Genomic DNA, 23,386 nt, shown 5'->3' on the forward strand with positions numbered 1-23,386 from the left:
AATTTTATTAATTTCTCCTTTAATTTTTTAGTATTTCAATTTAGTTTTATCTGGGGTTTTAAAATATGCTCTTTTTTTCTAATTTTTAAAGTTGCAAGCCCAATTCATCAATCTTTTCCTTCTCTATTTTGTTGATATAAGCACGCAGAGATATAAATTTTCCTGAGTACTGCTTTGGCTCTATCCCATATATGGATTTTGATATGTTGTTTCATTATTGTCCTTCTCTTTAATGAAGTCCTCAATTATTTCTATGATTTCTTTTTGACCCACCAGTTTTGAAGAATTAGATTATTTAGTCTCCAATTAATTTTAAATTTGCCTTTCCATGGGCCCTTATTAATTATAATTTCATCATATTATGATCTGAAAAAGTTATATTTATTATTTCTGCTTTTCTGCATGTGTTTGCAATATTTCTATGCCCTAGTACATGGTTGATCTTTGTATATACCATATACTATTAAGAAGAAAGTATATTCCTTTTTATCCCTGTTCAATTTTCTTCAGATATCTATTAACTCTAATTTTTCTAAAATTTCATTCACTTCCCTTACTTCTTTCTTATTTATTTTTTGGTTTAGTTCTAAAAGGGGAAGTTTGAAATCCCCCACTAATATGCTCTTACAATCTATTTCCTCCTTAAGCTCCTTTAATTTCTCCTTTAGAAATCAAGATGCTATGACATTTGGTTAATAAATGTTTAGTAATGATATTACTTCATTGTTTATAGTATCTTTTAGCAAAATGTAATTTCCTTCCTTATATCTTTTAATCAGATCAATTTCTACTTTAGCTTTGTCTGGTATCATGATTGCTACTCCTCCTTTTTTATACTTCAGATGATGCATACTAAATTCTGCCCCATTCTTTTACCTTTAATCTGTGTTTCACCCTGCTTCAAATGTGTTTCTTGTAAACAACACAAGTAGAATTCTGGCTTTTAATTTACTCTGCTATCCACATCCATTTTATGGGTGAGTTCATCCCATTAACATTCAGTGTTAAGATTGCTAACTGTGTATTGTCCTTCATCATATTATTCCCTTTAGATCCTGCTCTATTGCCTTTCCCTCTCTTTCTACTCACCAATATTTTACTTTTTGTCTCACTCCTTCCCCTTCTCTCCAATTATTTCCCTCTTTCTTTGTCTTATTCCCCTTCTATTTCTCTGTAGGGTAAGATAGAATTTTGTACCCCAATGAGTAGGGTAAGATGAGCATACTTGTTTTTCACCCTCTGAACCAGTTACAATGAGAGTAAAGTTTAAGCATTGCCCATCACCAATCTCATCCTCCCTTCTCTGTAATGATTTTTCATACCTCTTTATATTATAAAATTTATACTATTCTATCTCTCCCTTCCCTTTTCTCTCAGTGTAACATTCTCTTTCAGCACTTGATTGATTTTTTTACATATCATTCATATGCATATATATCATATCATATATATATATATATTGTTCTATATCATCACATTTACATATAAATCATATCCTAATCAGCTTACTTCCCCACTCTCTTGTTGAGTAAATTCCTTCTATCTTCTCTACTACTAAGAATAATTTTTGAGAATTTCAGAAATTCTCTTTCCTTGTAGATATATATATATATACTTTTGCCTTAATTAGTCTCTTGAATTTTCTCTTTCTTATTTGCCTTTTGGGGCTTTTCTCCTTGGCTTGGTGGCTCTTGAATTTAGCTATTATATTCTTGGAAGTTGTCATTTTGAGGATTTCTTTCTGGACGTGATCTGTGAATTATTTCAATTTCAATGTTATTTTCTTTTTTGAGGATCTCTGGGCAGTTGCAACAAGATATTTCATGTTTTCATCCGATTTTTTCATTCTTTTAATTCTGCTTTATTGTGAAATCCTTAGTTTCTAGATGGTTTTTAAGACCTGATTTTCTTCTGTCGGTTTTGGTTCTCTTTTCTTAATTTAGCCCTTTTCTTCTTGTATCACTTTCATTTGTCCATGTATCACTTTCATTTCTTCTGGCATCACTTTACTTTCTCTTTCACACTTTTCCTCTGCCTCTCTTACTTGATTTTTGAAGGGTTTTTTAGCTCTTCCAGAATCTGTGTCCTTCCATATTTTTCATCTGAAATTTGCATGTGTTTCTTTTGCTTCCATTGTCCCCTTCTGTGTCTGTACCTTGCTCTTTTTCTCCATAAAGATTCTTATAATGATGTGTTTTTGCTGTTTGCTCATTTTTCCTATCTAATTATTGGTAGACTCTGTTTTCTGAGAAGTTGGGGTACTTCCTTAAACTTAGTCCTTGCTGGATGTTATCTTAAGTTTATTCTCTGGGTTATTACCAGTTTCATTTTGGGGGGTATGATGTGATGGTCTGAGGGCTGAGACTCTGAGTGCCACCTCCCACTGCAGATTCAATTGACCATTAAGATGCTCATGGTTTTAGGACTTGTATTAGGCTTGGGTGTAAGCTTTTGATCTCACTCTGATCTTGATCAGGTTAAGGGCTGATCAAATTCTAGCCCCAGGCTTAAACTCCATTTTTTGGTCTCATTGTATACCTAATCAAATCAGGCACATCCTTGATTGACTTGTTCTGGAGCTCTGTCCTTAGTTTTGGGCAAAAAGATCTGGCCCCCTTCCCTGGCCTTGTGAACTGTGTCCTCACCCCAAACTGTAAGTACTCATCCCAAGCCCAGACTAAGATTCCTGGCTTTGCTCTGGGCCCACACAGATCAGGGCACTTAAGCCCTGATTGCTCTGATCTGGGATTCCTGACTCTTCCACAGATATGAAATTTCAAAAGGTTTGGGTTGGCTTGCACCATGATTTGCCCAGGCAGGATCTCAGTATCTAAATGTTGACTTGGGCTTACATTACTAACATAGGACAGCAGATGTGGGGTGGGGCAGGTATGGTTAGCTCTTGGCCTGCTCTTCCCTCTTTGCTACAGCATCTTACTAGCTTTACTCTCCCCCAGTGCCCTAGATATTCTCTGTCTACCTTTTATTTTTTCTTTTATTGAAAGTTGTTTCACTGTCTCCTTGTTGGTGCTTTCACTCTGATATTTGTTTACTGGCACTATTTTAAACTTGGTTGGATAGGATTCTTGGGTTGGCACGGAGCTGCTGTGGTTTACTTCTCCATCTTCATTCTGCCACAGAAGTCCATATTTTCCCGAAATGTATTTTCAAAGTGTCAGAAATGACTGAAAACAACTGCACAAAATAGTGAGAGAATTAAAAGAAAAGGTAAATTCTCATCAGGTCACTTTTGAGGATAGAAAAAAGAAAATAACTGCATTAAGATAAAATTCTGGGATTCTGTTACTTCTACTCCAGCCACCTCTACTTTACTTTGCTTATTTTCATTTTTGGCTATAGTCAATTTCCAGATGAAAACTGCTAACATTCTTTAATTGGGGGCATGACTTTCTTTTTTAAATGAAGGAAAATATATAAATGACATTGAGTGTATTTTTAAATTTGAAAACATAATTCATTTATAGAGATTATTGCTGGATTTAAATATTCTATTTCAAATGAGAATACCTAATTTTATTCTCATGAACCTGGGATATGGTTTTCTGGTTGTTTGAGAACAGGAGTCATGAGTGTTTGAAAGAAGTTTAGTGGAATCTAACCCAAACAGTATCCAAATTGAAATCCCAAATCTAATATAGCTGAGTAGTAGGCATTAAATATATTATCAAAAACCTCTAATTTATATGACCTTACTGCATGTAAAGATAGCCCATCCCACCTCACACAAATTGGTATAGTTATAATTGTTATAAAACAAAAGCCTTTCCTTTCATCTAACCTACATTTCCTTTTTTCAGTAATTTCCAACAATTGTTATTGATTCTGCCTTTCCAGGTGACAGAGTAGAAATGGATTTCCTCCTTCACATGACAAAATTAAAATACTGGAAAATAGGTAGCATTGTTCTTTGAGCATTTGCCTTCCTAGTTCATAACTCCTTCTTCAGAGTCTTCAACCAATTCCCATGTGACATAGATTCAAAACTCCTCAACAACCAAGTTATCCCTCTTTGGACACTTTAGTTTATCAATGGCTTTTTAAATTCTGAACCCCAAACCTAACACATACTCTAGAAGGATAATCAAAAAGCCAGGGATGAAATTCAGTCTTTAAAAATTAGAATCCAACAACTAGAAGCAAATGACTTCACACGGCAGCAAGAATCTAGAAAAACAAAATCAAAAGAATGAAGAAATTGAGGAAAATATGAAACACCTCATTGACAAAACCATAGACCTTGAAAACTGGTCCAGGAGAGACAATTTAGGAATTGGCTATGTACAAGGGGATCATGAAAAAAGGAAAAGCCTGGACATCATTTTGAAGGAAATTATCCAAGAAAACTGCCCCACCATTCTCTAATAAGAGAGGAAAGTGGAGATTGAAGGAATACACAGATCACCTACTACATTTAATTCCCAATGGACAATGGCCAGGATGGTTATAGCCAAATTTAAGGGCTACCAGACCAAGGAAAATATATTACAAACTGCTAAGAAGAAGTCATTCAGATACTATGGAACCACAGTTACAATAACACAGGATCTTGCTGCATCTACACTGAAGGACCAGAAGGCATGGAATATGATATTCCAGAAAACAAGGGAACTGGGTCTACAACCAAAAATCAACTACCCAGCAAAACTGACTATATTCTTGCAGGGGAAATTATGGTCATTTAATAAAATAGAGGACTTCCAAGTATTCAAAAAAGAAAAGACTGGATTTAAAAATAAAATTTGATTCCCAAACACAGAACTCAAGAGAATCACCCAAATTTAATTAAGAGAGAAAGAAAAAAAACCAAAACCTTTTTAAGGGTCCCAATAAGTTCAAATGATTTGTATTCTTATATTGGTAACTCTTAAAATTTGTTATCACCAGGGTAGCTAGAAGAAGTATACTTAGAGGGAACAGTGACAAACTACATAGGTTGAAATATATATGTGTGCCTATATATATATATGTATATATGTATGTATAAAACTAGAGGCAAAAAGGATAATACTAAGAAATGTGAAAAGAGAGAAAATGAGGTAATTTTATATTTTATAAAGAAGTACATGGCAGGAGCAGGGGAGAAGACCAATACAATGGAAGGGTGAAAGAGGTTGGAGACAGGTAATACTTAATTCTTACGGGCACTGAGATTGACTCAGAAGGAAGAACAATCAGATCCACTGGGGCAGAGAACTGATTTTTGCCCTATAGAGAAGTAGAAGGGTAACAAAAGGACTGGTGGGGAGAGAAACATTACAAGGAAGGGAGAGTGTGAGGGGTAATTTAAAAGGACCCTAAAGAAAAGTAAAAGGGAAATAAGAATGGAGGGATAAAGGGAAGTAAAATAAGGGTGTGAATTAGAGGGACTGGTTAAAAGCAAAACACTGGTGTAGAAGGAAATAGTGAAAGAAGAAAGGGCAGAACAAGGAGAGAAAATCAAAATGTTGGAGAATACACAGGTGGTAATCATAACTCTGAATGTGAATTGGATGAAGTCACCCATAAAATGGAAGCAAATAGCAGAGTGGATTAGAAACCAAAATCCTACCATATGTTGTCTATAAGAAACACACAAGGCAGGTAGACACACACAGGGTAAAGATAAAAGGCTGGAGCAAAATCTATTGAGCATCAACTGAGGAAAAGAAGGCAAGAGTTGAAATCATGATATCTGACAAAGTCAAAGCAAAAATAGAACTTATTAAAAGAGGGAAGGTAATCACATCCTGATAAAAGGCAGTATAGATAATGAGGAAATATCGGTACTCAACATGTATGCACCAAATGGTATAGCATTCAGATTTTTAAAGGAGAAACTATTGGAGCTTAAGGAGGAAATAGATAGTAAAACTATACTAGTGGGAGACTCGAACCTTCCTCTATCAGATCTAGAAAAATCAAATGAAAGAATAAATAAGAAAGAGGTAAGAGATGTGAATGAAATCTTAGAAAAATTAGAGTTAATAGATATATAGAGAAAATAAATAGGGATAAAACAGAATACACCTTCTTTTCAGTAGTTCAGAGTACATCCACAAAGACTGACCTTGTACTGTAAGATGGTAAATAAGATAATTGACTGGAGGTTTACAGAATCCAGTCTAGGGCAATGATCTTCTCAGGCTTAGAGAGCAAGATGGGTATTCTCTTCACTAGGCCAGGAGATAACCACTTTGACTCCAGTTAAACAATAACAGGTTTATTGTAAAGATGTTAGATTGGGAAAGGGTAAAGTAAGGTATGTGGGCTGAGTTTTTCCATATTCTTAATGAAAACTCTCTTTTCCCACCTTTAGACTTTGTAAAAAGTCTATTCAGCCCTCAGCAAAACTGTGACTATACTGACTTCCTCAATGTTTCAATTTCCCTGTCTATTCTGACTACCTATGCTAAATTCACTGCTAAACTGCAGATCGATTTTGATCAGAATTGATGCCAGGTGTGACCAAGTCACCCCAGTGAGCCAAGGCTCACCAAAGCAACTGAGCAGTTCAGTCACTGGTGCTGGTAATTCTTGCTTGAGACTTCTTCAGATGTTGCAGCAGATTAGATGACCAAAGGAGGATATCAGGAAATAGCTGGTTAATCACAGGAACAGGTGGACCCAATAGCTGAGTTTATTAGGTGTTCACTCCTCCAGAGTCCAAACTTAACTCCTCCTATTGCAGTTACCTCCCTCAGAATTCTCAGCCAGGATTATGAGAGTTTCCCTGTACTCCTTGAAGTCCTTCATTCCATCAATTCTCAGCCTTTCCCCTTTGATTAATTTCCTTCTTCCCAAATTCATATCAGTACTAGGGCCTAAAAACATGGCAAAAATATACAAAAAAGCAGAAATAATAAATGTAACCTTTTAAGATCATAATGCAATAAAAATAATAATTTGTAAGGATACATGGAGAGGTAAATTAAAAATTAATTAGAAATTAAATAATGTGATTCTCCAAAATTATTTAAAAAACAAATCACAGAAACAATTAATAATTTCATTGAAGACAATGATAATGATGAGACATCCTATCAAAATTTATAGGATGCAGCCAAAGCAGTATTAAGGGGGAAATGTATATGCTTGAGTACATATATTTACAAATTAGGGAGGACAGAGGTCAATGAATTGGGCATGCAAATTAAAAAACTAGAAAGAGAACAAATTTAAAATCCCCAGGTAAAAACTAAATCCTAAAAATTAATGGAGAAATTAATCAAATTGAAAGTAAAAGAACTAATGAATTAATAAATAAGACTAGATGCTGGTACTTTGAAAAAACAAATGAAATAGATGAAGTACTGGTAAATCAAATAAAAAGGAAAAAGAAGAAAACCAAATTAACAGTATCTAAAATGAAAAGGGAGACCTCACCTCTAATGAAGAGGAAATCAAAGCAATCATTAAAAATTATTTTGCCCAATTATATGGCAATGAATATGGCAATCTACATGATATGGATGAATATTCAAAAAATATAAATTGCCTAGATGTACAGAAGAAGAAATAGAATACTTAAATAATCCCATATCAGAAAAAGAAATTTAATAAATCATCAAAGAACTCCCTAAGAAAAAATCCCCAGGACCAGATGGATTCACAAGTGAATTCTATCAAACTTTCAAAAAACAATTAATCACAATGCTATAAAAATTATTTGACATAATAAACAAAGAAGGGAGTCCTACCAAATTCCTTTCATGACACAAAATATGGTACTGATTCCAAAGCCAGGGAGATCAAAAACAGAGAAAAAAACTATAGACCAGTCTCCTTAATGGACATAGATGTAAAAATCTTAAATAGAATATTAGCAAAAAGTCTCCAGCAAGTGATCACAAGGATTATTCATTATGATCAGGTGGGATTTATACCAGGAATGTAAGGATGGTTCAATATTAGAGAAGCCATTCATATAATTGATCATATCAACAAGCAAACCAAAAATAAAATCATATGATTATCTCAATAGATGCAGAAAAAGCCTTTGATAAAATACAACACACATTCCTACAGAAAACACTAGAAAGTTTAGGAATAGAAGGACCTTTCATAAAAATAATAAATGGTATATATCTAAAATCATCAACAAACATCATCTGCAATTGGTATAAATTAGAAGCCTTCCCAATAAGATCAGGAGTAAAACAAGGATGCTCATTATCACCTCTATTATTTAACATTTTACTAAGAACACTAGCAGTAGCAATTACAGGAAAAAAAGAAATTGAAAGTATTAAAATAATTAATGAGGAGACCAAGCTGTCACTCTTTGCAGATGATATGATGGTCTACTTAAAGAATCATAGAAAATCAACTAGAAAGCTCGTGGAAATAATCAACAACTTTAGCAAAGTTGCAGGATACAAAATAAACCCACATAATTAATCAACATTCATATATATTTCCTACAAATCTCAGCAGCAAGAGTTAGGAAGAGAAATTCCATTTAAAATCACCCTACACATCTGGGTTAAGATGGCGGCAGAGTAAGAAGCAGCTCTTAACCTCTCCTGACCAAAACACACAAAACTCCTCAAGGGGACATAAAAACAAGTCCAGACGAACGGAGGAACCCCACAACAGGGCACAGCATGGAAGGTATGTGGAATCGAGGCATTTCCATGCTATAAAGGGGTGAAACAACTCTCACTAAATCGTGGGCTGAGCAACCACCCCACCCCCACCCCCTCCACACACAACACCTATAGTGCAGAAGCCAGATAAAAAGAAATAGAGCAAGTTTCGGGCACCCATCGAGTCATTGGCAGCTCCGGGGCCTGTTCCTGAGAGCAGCAAGATTTAGGACCCCAAAAAGCTAATGAATGCACACAAAATCTGAGCACGGGAGCAGGCCGCAGAGAGCCGACGCAGGACACAGAGCGCGGGCTCAGAGCTCAGGCACGGGCGGAGGCATGGGTGGAGGCAGACACAGCCATGAGCTAAAGCTCTGAAACACTGAGTGGGGAGCCAGTGCAGACGTGTATACGACTATTGAAGCAGCGCCCTGAGACTTGTAAAGAAACCTCCAGTAGAGGATCAAGCAAGGGGGTCCACCAGGGGGCTTGACCTTGGAAAAAACCAGAACTCAGACCTCAGGAGCCAAAAGACTGTGGACAGACCCTGAGTGTGAGAATAAACCTGAGAAGCTGCTGGGCTAATGATGGCTACCCAGTCTCAGGAAGTTCAGAAGAGAAAGATTAACAAAAAGAAAAAGAACTCTTTAACACTCGACAACTTTTACACAGAGAAAATCCAGACAACCAAGCAAACAGAGGAGGAAAACAAACAAGCATCCGGACCATCCTCAAATAAGGAAAACTCCTCACAAGCTATGGAAGAGTTCAAAACTGAGATTTTAAGGAAAATGGAAGAGATATGGCAAGAAAATAACTGTTTAAAAGGTAGAATCTTGCAAATGGAAAGTGAGGCTCAGAAACCAAATGAACTGATAAGCAAATTGAGCACCAGAAATGACCAGATTGAAAAGGAATACCAGAAGATTATGGCCCAAAACCAGAAGATCATAGCCGAAAACTGAAAGATCATAGCCGAAAACCAATCCCAAAAGGCTAGAATTGAGCAATCAGAAGCTAATGATTTCTCAAGACAACACGAACAAATAAAACAAAGTCAAAAGACTGAAAAAATAGAAGGAAACATGAAATATCTCAATGAGAGAGTGACAGACCAAGAAAACAGGTCTAGAAGAGACAATGTGAGAATAATTGGTCTTCCAGAAAAACCAGAAATTAATAGAAACCTGGACTCCATACTAACAGAAATAATTCAGCAATATTGCCCTGAAATCCTACAACAAGAGGGCAATATAGACATTGAAAGGATTCATAGAACACCTGCGACATTCAATCCAGAAAAGAAAACACCCAGAAATATAATTGCCAAATTCAAGAGTTTCCAAGCAAAAGAAAAAATCTTACAAGAAGCCAGAAAGAAACAATTCAAATATCAAGGAGCACCAATCAGGATCACACAGGATCTGGAAGCCTCCACACTAAAAGATCTCAAGGCTTGGAATACAATATTCAGAAAGGCAAGAGAGCTGGGCCTGCAACCACGGATCAACTACCCATCAAAATTGACTATATATTTCCAGGGGAAAGTATGGGCATTCAACAAAATTGAAGAATTCCAGGTATTCGCACAGAAAAGACCAGGGCTAAATGGAAAGTTTGATATCCAACCACAAAAATCGAGAGAAACATGAAAAGGTAAATAAGATACAGAGGGGAAAGAAAGAAAACTTATAATTTTTAAATTTGCCTTTTTAAGGGCCTCAGTGAGATCTAATTATCAGTATTCCTATGTAGAGAAATGTTATGTATAATTCTCTGTAGTGAACTCTATTCACTGTTATAATATTCACTATTATAGTAATCAGAAGAATAATTCACAGGGTGAAGGTGGAACACTAAATAATCTAAGATGACATGGGGGATGGGAAAGAGGGGGTGAATAGCAGGGGAGACCAAGAGAAACTTGAGTGAATAAGAAAATAAGATATTCTATTACACACAAAGAGGGAATGGGAAGGAGAGGGGACAAATACTATTATAAGAAGGAGAGGAAAAGAGCATTAAGAGGTAATAATCAAACCTTACTCTCAGTGTAATCAACCCGGAGAGGTAGAGTAGCTATACTATTCATTGGGACATAAAACTCTTATCTAAGCCTTCTGAGAAAGCTAGAAGGGATAAACCAAGGGGAGCAGGGGAGTGGGGAGGTCAAAAAAAGGGAGGGGAGAATGGGGAGGGAATTCATAAGGCCTTTAAAAACAAAAAGAGGGAGAAAAATAAGGGAGGGGGTAGAAAGGGAAGTTAATCAAGGGAGGGGATAAGGGATAGTGGCTCAATAGCAAACCACTGGTTTAAAAGGAAAAAGTATAAGGGAAAAGGGGGTAGGAATAGGGGAGGATTTGAAAATGTCAGCAAATGCACAACTGATGATTATAACTCTGAATGTGAATGGGATGAACTTGCTCATAAAACGGAAGCAAATAGCAGAGTGGATTAGAAACCAAAATCCCACCATATGTTGTCTACAAGAAACACATATGAGGCGGGTGGACATATATCAGTTTAAGGTTCAGGGTTTGAGCAAAATCTTTTGGGCGTGAAATGAGAAAAAGAAGGCAGGAGTGGTAGTTATGATTTCTGACAAAGCCAAAGGAAAAATAGATATGATTAAAAAAGACAGGGAAGGTCATTACATCCTGATTAAAGGCAGTATAAACAGTGAGAAAATAACACTGCTCAATATGTTTGCACCAAGTGGCATAGCACCCAAATTCATAAAGGAGAAACTGGCAGAGCTCAAGAACGAAATAGATAGTAAAACCATACTAGTGGGAGATCTAAATATTCCTGTCAGATCTAGATAAATCAATCCGAAAAATAAATAAGAAAGAGGTAAGAGAGGTGAAAGTAGTCCTAGAAAAATTAGATTTAATTGATATGTGGAGAAAAATAAATAGGGACAAAAAGGAATACACCTTCTTTTCAGCTGCACATGGCACATTCACAAAGATTGACCATGTTATAGGGCATAGAATCATTGCAAACAAATGCAAAAGAGCAGAAATAATAAATGTAACCTTCTCAGATCATAATGCAATAAAAATAATAATTAGTAAGGGCACCTGGACAGGAAAATCAAAAACTAATTGGAAATTAAATGATATGATTCTTCAAAACCAATTTGTCAAAGAAGGAATCATAGAAACAATCAACAATTTGATTGAATAAAATGACAATGATGAGACATCCTACCAAACTCTGTGGGATGCGGCCAAGACAGGACTCAGGAGGAAATTTATATCCTTAAGTGCATATATTAACAAATTAAGGAGGACAGAGATCAATGAATTGGGCATGCAACTCAAAAAATTAGAAAGCAAGCAAATTAAAAATCCCCAGATGAAAACTAAATTAGAAATACTAAAAACGAAGGGAGAAATTAATAAAATCAAAAGTAAAAGAAGTATTGAATTAATAAATAAGACTAGAAGCTGGTACTTTGAAAAAACAGGTAAAATAGACAAAGTACTGGTCAATCTAATAAAGAAAAGGAAAGAAGAAAACCAAATTTATAGTATCAAAGATGAAAAGGGAAACCCCACCTCTAATGAAGGGGAAATTAAGGCAATCATTAAAAACTATTTTGCCCAATTATATGGCAATAAATATAACAATTTAGGAGATATGGACGAATATTTACAAAAATATAAACTGCCTAGATTAACACCAGAAGAAATAGAATACCTAAATAATCCCATATCAGAAAATGAAATTGAACAAGCCATCAAAGAACTCCCTAAGAAAAAATCGCCAGGGCCTGATGCATTCACAAGTGAATTCTATCAGACATTCAAAGAGCAACTAATCCCAATACTATACAAATTATTTCATATGATAAGCAAAGAAGGAGTCCTACCAAATTCCTTTTATGACACAAATATGGTACTGATTCCAAAGCCAGGGAGATCAAAAACAGAGAAAGAAAACTACAGACCAATCTCCCTAATGAACATAGATGCAAAAATCTTAAATAGAATACTAGCAAAGAGACTCCAGCAAGTAATTAAGAAGATCATCCACCATGATCAGGTGGGATTTATACCAGGAATGCAAGGTTGGTTCAACATCAGGAAAACCATCCACATAATTGACCATATCAAGAGTCTAACAAACAAAAATCACATGATTATCTCCATAGATGCTGAAAAAGCCTTTGACAAAATACAGCATCCATTCCTATTGAAAACACTGAAAAGTATAGGAATAGAAGGACCTTTCCTAAAAATAATAAACAGTATATGCCTAAAACCATCAACAAACATCATATGCAATGGGGATAAATTAGAAGCCTTCCCAATAAGATCAGGAGTAAAACAAGGATGCCCATTATCACCTCTATTATTCAACATAGTACTAGAAACACTAGCAGTTGCAATTAGAGAAGAAAAAGAAATTGAAGGTATCAAAATAGGCAAGGAGGAGACTAAGCTATCACTCTTTGCAGATGATATGATGGTCTACTTAAAAAATCCTAGAGAATCAACTAAGAAGCTTGTAGAAATAATCAACAACTTTAGCAAAGTTGCAGGATACAAAATAAATGCACAAAGATCATCAGCATTTCTATACATTTCCAACACATTAGAGCAGCAAGAAGTAGAAAGAGAAACACCATTTAAAATCACCCTAGACAATATAAATACTTAGTAATCTACCTACCAAAACAAACACAGCAATTATATGAAAACAACTACAAAACACTTTCCAAACAAATAAAACTGGATCTAAACAATTGGAAAGTCATTGATTGCTCATGGGTAGGACGAGCTAACATAATAAAAATGAAAATTCTACCCAAATTAATTTACCTATTTAGCACCATACCTATCAAGCTACCAAAAAACTTCTTTACTGAATTAGAAAAAACTATAGCAAATTTTATTTGGAAGAACAAAAGATCAAGAATATCAAGGGAAATAATGAAAAAAATGTGAAGGAAGGGGGCCTAGCAGTACCAGATATTAAACTATACTATAAAGCAGCAGTCATTAAAACAATATGGTACTGGCTAAGAGATAGAGAGGAGGATCAATGGAATAGACTTGGGGTAAATGACATCAGCAAGACAGTGTATGATAAACCCAAAGAGCCCAACTTTTCGGACATGAATCCACTATTTGACAAAAACTGCTGGGAAATTTGGAAAACAATATGGGAGAGATTAGGTCTAGATCAACATCTCACACCCTACACCAAGATAAATTCAGAATGGGTGAACGACTTGAATATAAAGAGGGAAACTATAAATAAGTTAAGTGAACACAGAATAGTTTACTTGTCAGATCTGTGGGAAAGGAAAGACTTTAAAACCAAGCAAGAGTTAGAGAAAATCACAAAATGTAAATTAAATAGTTTTGATTATATTAAACTAAAAAGTTTTTGTACAAACAAAAACAATGTAGTCAAAATCAGAAGGGAAACAACAAACGGGGAAAAAATCTTTATAACGAAAAACTCTGACAGGGGTCTAATTACTCAAATATACAAGGAGTTAAAGCAATTGTATAAAAAAATCAAGCCATTCCCCAATTGATAAATGGGCAAGAGACATGAATAGGCAATTTTCAGGTAAAGAAATCAAAAGTATCAATAAGCACATGAGAAAGTGTTCCAAATCTCTAATAATTAGAGAAATGCAAATCAAAACAACTCTGAGGTATCACCTCACACCTAGCAGATTGGCTAAAATGAAAGAAGAGGAGAGTAATGAATGCTGGAGGGGATGTAGCAAAATTGGGACATTAATGCATTGCTGGTGGAGCTGTGAACTGATCCAGCCATTCTGCCTGGCAATTTGGAATCATGCTCAAAGGGCTATAAAAGAATGCCTGCCCTTTGATCCAGCCATACCATTGCTGGGTTTGTACCCCAAAGAGATCATAGATAAACAGACTTGTACGAAAATATTTATAGCTGCGCTTTTTGTGGTGGCAACAAATTGGAAAAGGAGGGTATGTCCTTCAATTGGGGAATCGCTGAACAAACTGTGGTATATGTGGGTGATGGAATACTATTGTGCTAAAAGGAATAATAAACTGGAGGAGTTCCAGGCAAACTGGAGAGACCTCCGGGAACAGATGCAGTGAAAGGAGCAGAGCCAGAAGAACATTATACACAGAGACTGATATACTGTGGTAAAATTGAATGTAATGGACTCTGTACCAGCAACAACACAATGACCCAGGACAATTCTGAGGGATTTATGATAAAGAATGCTACCCACATTCAGAGGAAGGACTGCAGGAGAGGAAACATATAAGAAAAACAACTGCTTGAACGCATGGGTCGGGGTGGACATGATTGAGGGTGTAGCCTCGAAACTACCACACCAATGCAACTACCAACAATTTGGAAATTGGTCTTGATCAAGGACACATGACAAAACTAGTGGAAATGTGCATTGGCCGTGGGTGGGGGGAGTGCGGTGGGTGAAGGTGAAAGTAGGAGCATGAATCATGTAACCATGTTAAAAATGAATATTAATAAATGTTTGGGAAAAAATCACCTTAGACAACATAAAATACTTAGGAATCCATCTGCCAACACAAACATGGAAATTATATGAGCACAACTACAAAACACTTTCCACACAATTCAAAGTAGATCTAAACAATTGGAAAAACATTATTTGCTCATTAGTAGGAAGAGCTAACATAATAAAAATGACAATCCTACCTAAATTAATTTACTTATTTAGAGCCGTACCTATTGAACTACCAAGAAACTTTTTTATTGAATTAGAAAAACTCTAACAAAGTTTATTTGGAAGAACAAAACATCAAGAATATCAAGGGAAATAATGAAAAAATGTGAAGGAAGGAGGCCTAGCAGTACCAGATCTTAAATTGTGCTATTAAGCAGTGGTCATCAAAACAATATGGTACTGGCTAAGAGACAGAAGGGAGGATCAGAATAGACTCAAGGTAAGTGACCTCAGCAAGACAGTCTATGATAAACCCAAAGAGCCCAGCTTTAGGGACAAAAATCCACTCTTTGACAAAAATTGCTGGGAAATTTGGAAAACAATATGGGAGAGATTAGGTTTAGATCAACATCTCACACCCTACACCAAGATATTTTCAGAATAGGTGAATGACTTGAATATAAAGAAGAAAACTATAAGCAAATTAGGTGAACGCAGAATAGTACATTTGTCAGATCTTTAGGAAAGGAAAGTTTTTAAGACCAAGCAAGAGTTAGAAAGAAAGTTAAAAAATATACAATAAATAATTTTATTATATTAAATTAAAAACATTTTGTACAAACAAAAGCAATGCAACCAAAATTAGAAGGGAAGCAACAAATTGGGAAAATATTTATAACAAAAACCTCTGACAAAGGTCTAATTACTAAAATTTATAAGGATCTAAATCAATTGTACAAAAAATCAAGCCATTTCCCAATTGATAAATGGGCAAAGGACATGAATAGGCAATTTTCAGATAAAGAAATCAAAATTACTAATAAGCATATGTAAAAGTGCTATAAATCCCTTTTAATTAGAGAAATGCAAATTAAAACAACTCTGAGATACTACCTCACACCTAGCAGATTGGTTTAAATGACAGCAAAGGGAAAATAATAAATATTGGAGGGGGTGTGGCAAAATTGGGACATTAATGCATTGCTGGTTGAGTTGTGAATTGATCCAACCATTCTGGATGGCAAATAGGAACTATGCCCAAAGGGCTTTAATATACTGTTTGCCTTTTGATCCAGCCATACCACTGCTGGGTTTATATTGAAAAGAGATAAGGGAAAAGGTTTGTAAAAAATATTTATAGCCATGCTGGTTGTGGTGGCAAAATATTGGAAAATGGGGGGATGCTCTTCAATTGGGGAATGACTGAACAAATTGTGGTATCTGTTGGTGATAGAATACCAGGAGAACATTATACACAGAAACTGAAACACTGTGACACAATCAAATGTAATGGACTTCTCTACTACCAGCAATGCAATGATCCAGGACAATTCTGAGGGACTTAAGAGAAAGGATGCTATTCACAACCAGCAAAATAACTGTGGGAATAGAAACACAGAAGAAAAGCAACTGCTTGATCACATGGGTTGATGGGAATAAGATTGGGGATGTAGATTCTAAGTAATCACCCTAATTCAAATATTCATAATATGGAAATAGGTCTTGACAAATGACACATGTAAAACCCAGTGGAATTGCTTGTTGGCTATGGGAAGGAATGGGAGGTCGGGAGGGGAAGTACATGAATCATGTAACCATGGAAAAATATTCTAAATAATTAAATAAAAACTTTCAAATAAAAATGCTATAAGCAGTTTCAATGGAAAAAAAGACCATGAATGGAAGTGATCCCTTATTAGAACTCTTGTTAGGTCTAAAAATTATTTTGAAAATCAAAAGTGGTATAGTAATAATTGGGTAAAGAAATAAGGGAGAAATGAAAATTATGACAAGACAATTAACAGCTTGATAGAGGTGGCACAAAAATACTGAAGAAAATAGCATTGAACAAAAAAGAAATTGCTTAATGGAAAAAAGAGGCTCAAGAGCTCATTCAAATAAACAATGCCTTAAAATTTGAATTAATCAAGTGGAAGCTAATGAATTCATGAGATATCAAGGTATAATAAAAGAAATCAAAAGAATAATTGTAGAATAAAATGTGAACTATCCAATGGGATAAACAATTAACCTCAAAAATATATTGAAGGAATATTGGACTGCTTCAACCATAATCAAAGAAAGCACCTAGAAATCATATTTCCAAAAATAATTAAAGAGCAATTCACTTATAACCTAAAACTAAAAAGAAAAATTGAAATTGAAATAATCATCAATCACTTTCTAGAAGAGTTTCCACAGCGAAAACTTTCAGGAATATTATAACTAAATTCCAGAGCTCCCAGTTTAAAGAAAAAAATAATTAAAGACGCCAGAAAGAAATCATGCAATCATCATGGAGCCACAGTCAAATGACTACATGATTTAGCAGGTACCACATTTAAGTAGTGGAGGGCTTAGACCATGACATTTCAGAAGAAAAAACGTTAGAATTACAATCAAGAATAACCTATGAGGGGGCAACTGGGTAGCTCAGTGGATTGAGAACCAGGCCTAGAGACGGGAGGTCCTAGGTTTAAATCTGGCCTCAGACACTTCCCAGCTGTGTGACCATGGGCAAGTCACTTGATCCCCATTGCCTACCCTTACCACTCTTATGCCTTGGAGCCAATACATAGATTGACTCCAAGACGGAAAGTAAGGGTTTAAAAAAAAGAATAACCTAACAAAAAGTATTATCATTCTTCAAGAAAAAATATAGATATTTAATGATGAGCAGACTTTGAAGGACTCCTGATGAAATGACCGAGCTATATAGAAACTTGACTTTCGAATATTGGAGTCAACTGAGTTTTAATTATATATATTTAAACTCAAGTTTAAACTGTTTATATTTCCATATGGGAAGAGGATATATGCAAATGCTAAGAATTTATCGTTATTAAAGCTATCAGAAGGATTCTACATACACAAGAGTATGAGAATGACTTCATTATTTTAAGGTGATTTAAAAAATGGATAGGCAAAAGAAAGAGATATCCTGGGAAGAGGGCAAAGAGGGAAGAAGAATGGGAAAATTATCTCACATGAAGGAGGTGTACAAGGAAGAGATTTTACATTTGTAGATAGTATGTTGAAGGAAGGCAGCAATACTTGAACCTCAATGAAACTAGGTAAAATTGCAGCAAGCTTCTTACATCATATGTATCTTATTAAAGTGTTATTTCTTAAATATATGAGAATTGAGAAAAATTTATTAAAAATAAGCAATTTCCCAAATGAAAAATGTCAAAGGATATGAACAGACAATTTTTAGGAGGAGAAATAAAAGCTACCAATAGTCATATGAAAATGCTATAAATCATTATTGACTAGAGAAATGCAAATTAAAATACCTTTGAAATACCGTCTCATATGGAAGAAATTGGATAACATGAAAGAAAAGGAAAATGACAAATGTGTTAAAGGATGTGGGAAAACTGGAAAACAGTTGGTGTAAGATCAGCCTTGTTGTATGAACTCCTTACACTAGGGATATCATTCTATTTCTAAATCCTCACTCAACTTGGAGTTTAATTTTTCACTCTGGTATCCAAGTATATGACAGTAATTCTCTGTAACCCCAATGCTAGTGACACCATCAAGCTTCCCTTAACTACTCCTTCAAGGTCCACAAATGTTAAATCTTTGTTTTTGGAGCTAATGGGGATAAACAATATTAAATCAAAATATGCAAGCATTAAAATAAGAAATGAGGATGGGAGTTAAGAGAGTCATTTTTCTATTTACATGAATAATTCTACATTTAAAGGTGCCCTCCATTTCATTTAAATCAGGGATTCATGTTTTCTTTTATTTCTGTTCCATGAAGTCATTCCTATTTCTGTCCTGGTTTTTGAGCTAACAAATCTGTCAGTTTTATTCCTGACAAACAATGACAAAGCTCTATTAGCAGTAAAGCTGAGAAGTACAACTGCTTACCTGAAAGGCCATTGTACATAGAAAATTCCTTCCAGTCTTTAAAAGTCAAGTTATTTTTTGAAAAGAAATCTTTCCCAGCACTGGTATCTATGTGTCTTTTGTACCCATTAATAAAGTTAATGACCTATTTGTGACCAGTGTCATAAATTCACTCCACCACCTGCTCATTCATAAAGGTGCTTATGGTACTTTACTACTGCATTATAAAAAGGGGTTTTATTACTCCCCTAAACTTGTACCTTCTTCAGTAGTGCTCATGCTCAGTCTTCCTTTCACAAATCATACCCTTCTCAATAAGTTCAGGAGTAACATGAACGACTTAAATGATATTGAAGATATAGAGATAGATGCAATATACTGATTGATCACTCAACTGGAAATCTAGGCATGTCATTTCTTGTCCCTACTCTTGCACCAGTGAATTAGAGAATGAGAGTAAATATTTTAACTTTTCCAGTCTTCAGTGACTTCATCTCTGTAATGGACAAGAATATTCATGTTTCCTCTCAGATTATTTCATGTGTTGGAAAAGAAATGGCTTCAATTCTATTTTAGTTTACACTCTGGGTAATGCTGCAGGAGAGGTTCACCTTTCCTGATGATTAAGGCAACTCCATGGTGCAGTTATGAGAACATTAAACTGATATCAAGGAGACCTGAGGTTAAATCCTGCCATGGGAATGTATTAGTTTCAGTATTTGGACAAGTTACTTAGCTTTTCTAAGCCTCAGTATACCCCTTTGTAAAGTGTGGCTAATAATAGCATGTGTCTGAAAAGTTTGTTCTGAAGACAAAAGAGATACTTCTGTAAAACATTTTTAAAACCTTAAAGCATTTCATAATTGCTATTTTCATTGTTGCTATTATTATTTTGGTTTACAAAGACATGGAATATGTCTGGTTCATTATCACTCACCTGGGGATACTTGTAGAGATCAAGCAGGGTCCCCATCTGGACAGAGAGAGCTGAGGTGATTCCTCCAATAACAGCCACAGACTTGTCCTGCTTCCTGCAACTGTAGTTAGGGATGACCTGACCCTCCCCAGACAGCCACTTCAGAGAGCTCTCCAAGGTTCTCTCATCACTGTGGTAAGTGTTGTAGAGGTGGAATCCCAGGGAAATGTTGGGCAAAAGATTAGGATCCCTGTTAATCTCCTCCACAGCAAACAGTACAGACAGGGCTAGCTGGTAATTTTTGTGCAGCCATCTATGGGGGTGTCATAAAATATTAATAAATGTCTCAAAAAGAATACTTTTCAGAAGGAAGAGTCCCCCCAGCCATGTTAGTCAAGGAATACCTAACTAATAAAGGACTCTAATAGTTTTTCAGCTCACTTTATTTGTATTTTAAACACATTTCCCACATGCCTTGTTCCTATATTCTTCCCCTTTTGTGAGTACTAAGATAGTAATGACTACTGACTTTAAGGTCTTATGTGCCTGCCTGAGTCACTCACTCATTCCTCAGTAGGCATCGAACATGGGTATATACTAGACCCTGTAGAGAATCTGCATTGTCTTTGACTCCTGGAAGCAAATAGCATAATGGGGGAGAGAATATATAGACCAATAAATGTAATGTGAGGAGTAGGAGATATGTTAAAGGTCAATGGCACTGAGATCTAAGAAAGATAAGTAGAAGGAGACCACATACTCCTGAAGAAAGAAGGGAAGACTCTATGGAGGGCATTATGGTCCATGAAAGGTGATGATTAAATTGATAAATGAGTATTTATGGAAGAGGGGAGGAAATGATACAAACACTCACATAACTATCAGAAAGAAGGTACCATGAATTTGGGCTCTGGGTATAAGACAAAGGTCCTGCATGACCTTTCCAAAGCAAGATAAGAACTTGACTCAATCTTCCCTCTTTCCTAACTCCCTTCCCTTCTGGCACAGGTAAAAAGACTGGAAAAGTTGTCTTTTAAAAGATTTTGACTAAGTAGCAGGTTTTTAACCAGGAAGTCAATAGAAAAGAAAAATACTTCTATCATTTCTATCATTTTTGATAATGTAAAAATATATCCAACCAGTAAGATTTGAACCAGTAGAAAATCTGGTCCTCTTTTAAGAGAGGCTGAAGTATTACAGGTCAAAATCTGAAGTCCTGACTAACTCAATTAATGTGAAAACATCCACAAAATTTTCAGTTCTGTTTAGAGAAGTCACTTACTTGGGTTCTGGGAATTTCAGATCCTGTGTCCCTTCTTTCCTACTATTGAATTAGAATGAGTGAGAACATAAGAACCCCTGCTTTTGCAAAGGAGTGCTAGTCTTAGAAGAAAATTAAAAGACTGCACAGAGTTTAAAAGGGCATTTGACTTAGAACGGGATTTTTGTTTAAAGTTTTACCAAGGAGTAGTAAAATCTTTTTTTTCTCTCTAAGCCAAAAATCCATTCTGCCTCGTTGAAAAAGAAAGACAGAAACAAGAATAGAAAGAAGCATACTAAAGCTTCAAAAAGGTAACTAATGATTTTTAAAAGTGAAGGCTATATAGATGCATTTGGCCCCAAGAAGGTACAGAAGAAGAGGTCAGAATGTTTATTTTCCAAAGAACATTTCAGTGCACATATCACACAGCCATAAGACCAAGTTAAACCCTAATCTGCTTCTCCTTATCTTTCTCTAAGTGAAACTGTCCAGGAATTGGTGTAATTTAGTCTGGATCCAATTTACACAGGACAGACTTACATAGACTTAGATATGAGTTTGCATTTGTGGACACAGAGTTCTTGTTAAGTAATCTAGGATTTCTACTAAAGGAATTAATATAAAACAAAGCACAAAACTAGGGCCTGGCAATCAGCACAGATGCCAGTACATCTTGTTAAAATCCAAGAAAAATAATCTGTTTCTACTTCTATTGAGTACCTTTAGTTCAAACGAAGTGCCCTAGAGAAATAAAAAAAGTCTTCACATATTACCATAATTACACAATTAGAATCCTCCAGCATCACTGAGGCATCTCCGAAACACATTCCTAACTCTCACTCAATCTTTATTAAAACTGTGTCCTGGACATTCTTCTCTCCTCCCAATTAACTCAAGTCTACTCTGTCCTCAGTTTTATGCTCTGTCCCACATTGAACTAGTCAGTTTTGTTAGGATGCCCTAGCCTAGACTAAACTATTATGAATATATAACTGGTACCAACAAGAATTGAGGGAAAAGCAATTCCTACACCCATGAGAGGGAAAGGGACTGATGGTGTATTTTTCCAATGTCTGGGGAAGTGGAAGGAATACAACATCTTTGGAGAAGGAGGTTATATGTCTCCTAAAACAGGAAATTCACTTGTTTAGAGACAGGCAGATGTGGAGAGGAAATTAGGCAGCTTTCATTCCTGTGGATAGGGTACCCTTCTTCTTGATCCATATAATTAATATTTAACAACAATAACTGTGCCTGAGGATGAAAAAGTAGAACAGGCCTCAAGAACTTTTGCTGCTTCAGGTTATTAATATAGTTCTAGGGGGCCTAGATTCTACTTTCAGTGATTAAGTATCAAGATAAGGTTAGAGAAGGCAAGGCAGGATAATAAAAGGTTGAGCCTGCTCAGGACTTAGTTTCCTAGGTAAAGGTACTTTGGAGGGGAGGGTGAAGGGGGAAGTAGAGGTGAGATGATTTCTCTGCTCAATGGTAAAAATGAATCAGAATGGAGGAAATTGAGAAGAATGTAAAAAAGATTTCAGAGACAAGAAGAGGGAGAGAGCACCATTATCTCACTATGCATGGGCCTACCCTTCTGCTGTGTGTAAAGACATCATTTTAGTCATTGTGTTGAAAATAAGCCCTCATGGATAGAAAGGCACTTACTGATAAGGCTTACAAGCTTTGTTAGGAAGACTTTCAAAGAGTTCTGCTCCCGTTGCTCTGTTCACTTCAATTGAGAATAAGGATAAAAAGATGCCAATCACCAAGTCTCCATCCTGGGAAATGATGGGGTTATTCTGGTGGAAGCAGGGGAGCTTCCCTTTTCTGTGCCCAGAGCCTGGAAGCTCCAGCAGCATAGACAAAATAAGAAAAGAAAACAATTGAGAAATACTTTTCCGAATATGAGGCAACATTTTCCTGAAAATTATCCAAAGTTTTAAGGCTGTGGAAACCAATAAGTCACTCAGACTAAAGTTGGCTGCTTTAGTCATAGGCTGTAAAGAATTGTCCTGCCTTGTAGCTGCCTAGGCTCTGGACTGTCTGCCTCACCTGAGAAAACAAAATATGACATTAGTCAGGTCCATGTCCAAGACAAG

General features: G+C 35.7%; 1 protein-coding gene across 1 annotated transcript in view; it reads right to left on the reverse strand.

The window, feature by feature from the left end:
- The window catches only part of LOC123232484 (vomeronasal type-2 receptor 26-like), a 34,228-nt gene extending 11,061 nt beyond the window's left edge, over positions 1–23,167 (reverse strand). Inside the window, exons 1-2 of the mRNA XM_044658936.1 lie at positions 22,953–23,167; positions 20,048–20,339 (exon numbers count right to left, since the gene is read on the reverse strand). Coding sequence (XP_044514871.1) covers positions 20,048–20,339; positions 22,953–23,146 — 486 coding nt within the window. The 5' untranslated portion in view covers positions 23,147–23,167. The remainder of the gene's footprint in view (positions 1–20,047; positions 20,340–22,952) is intronic.
- Positions 23,168–23,386: the final 219 nt, after the last annotated feature.

This window comes from Gracilinanus agilis, chromosome 1 (assembly GCF_016433145.1).
Source record: "Gracilinanus agilis isolate LMUSP501 chromosome 1, AgileGrace, whole genome shotgun sequence".
Lineage (NCBI taxonomy): Eukaryota > Metazoa > Chordata > Mammalia > Didelphimorphia > Didelphidae > Gracilinanus > Gracilinanus agilis.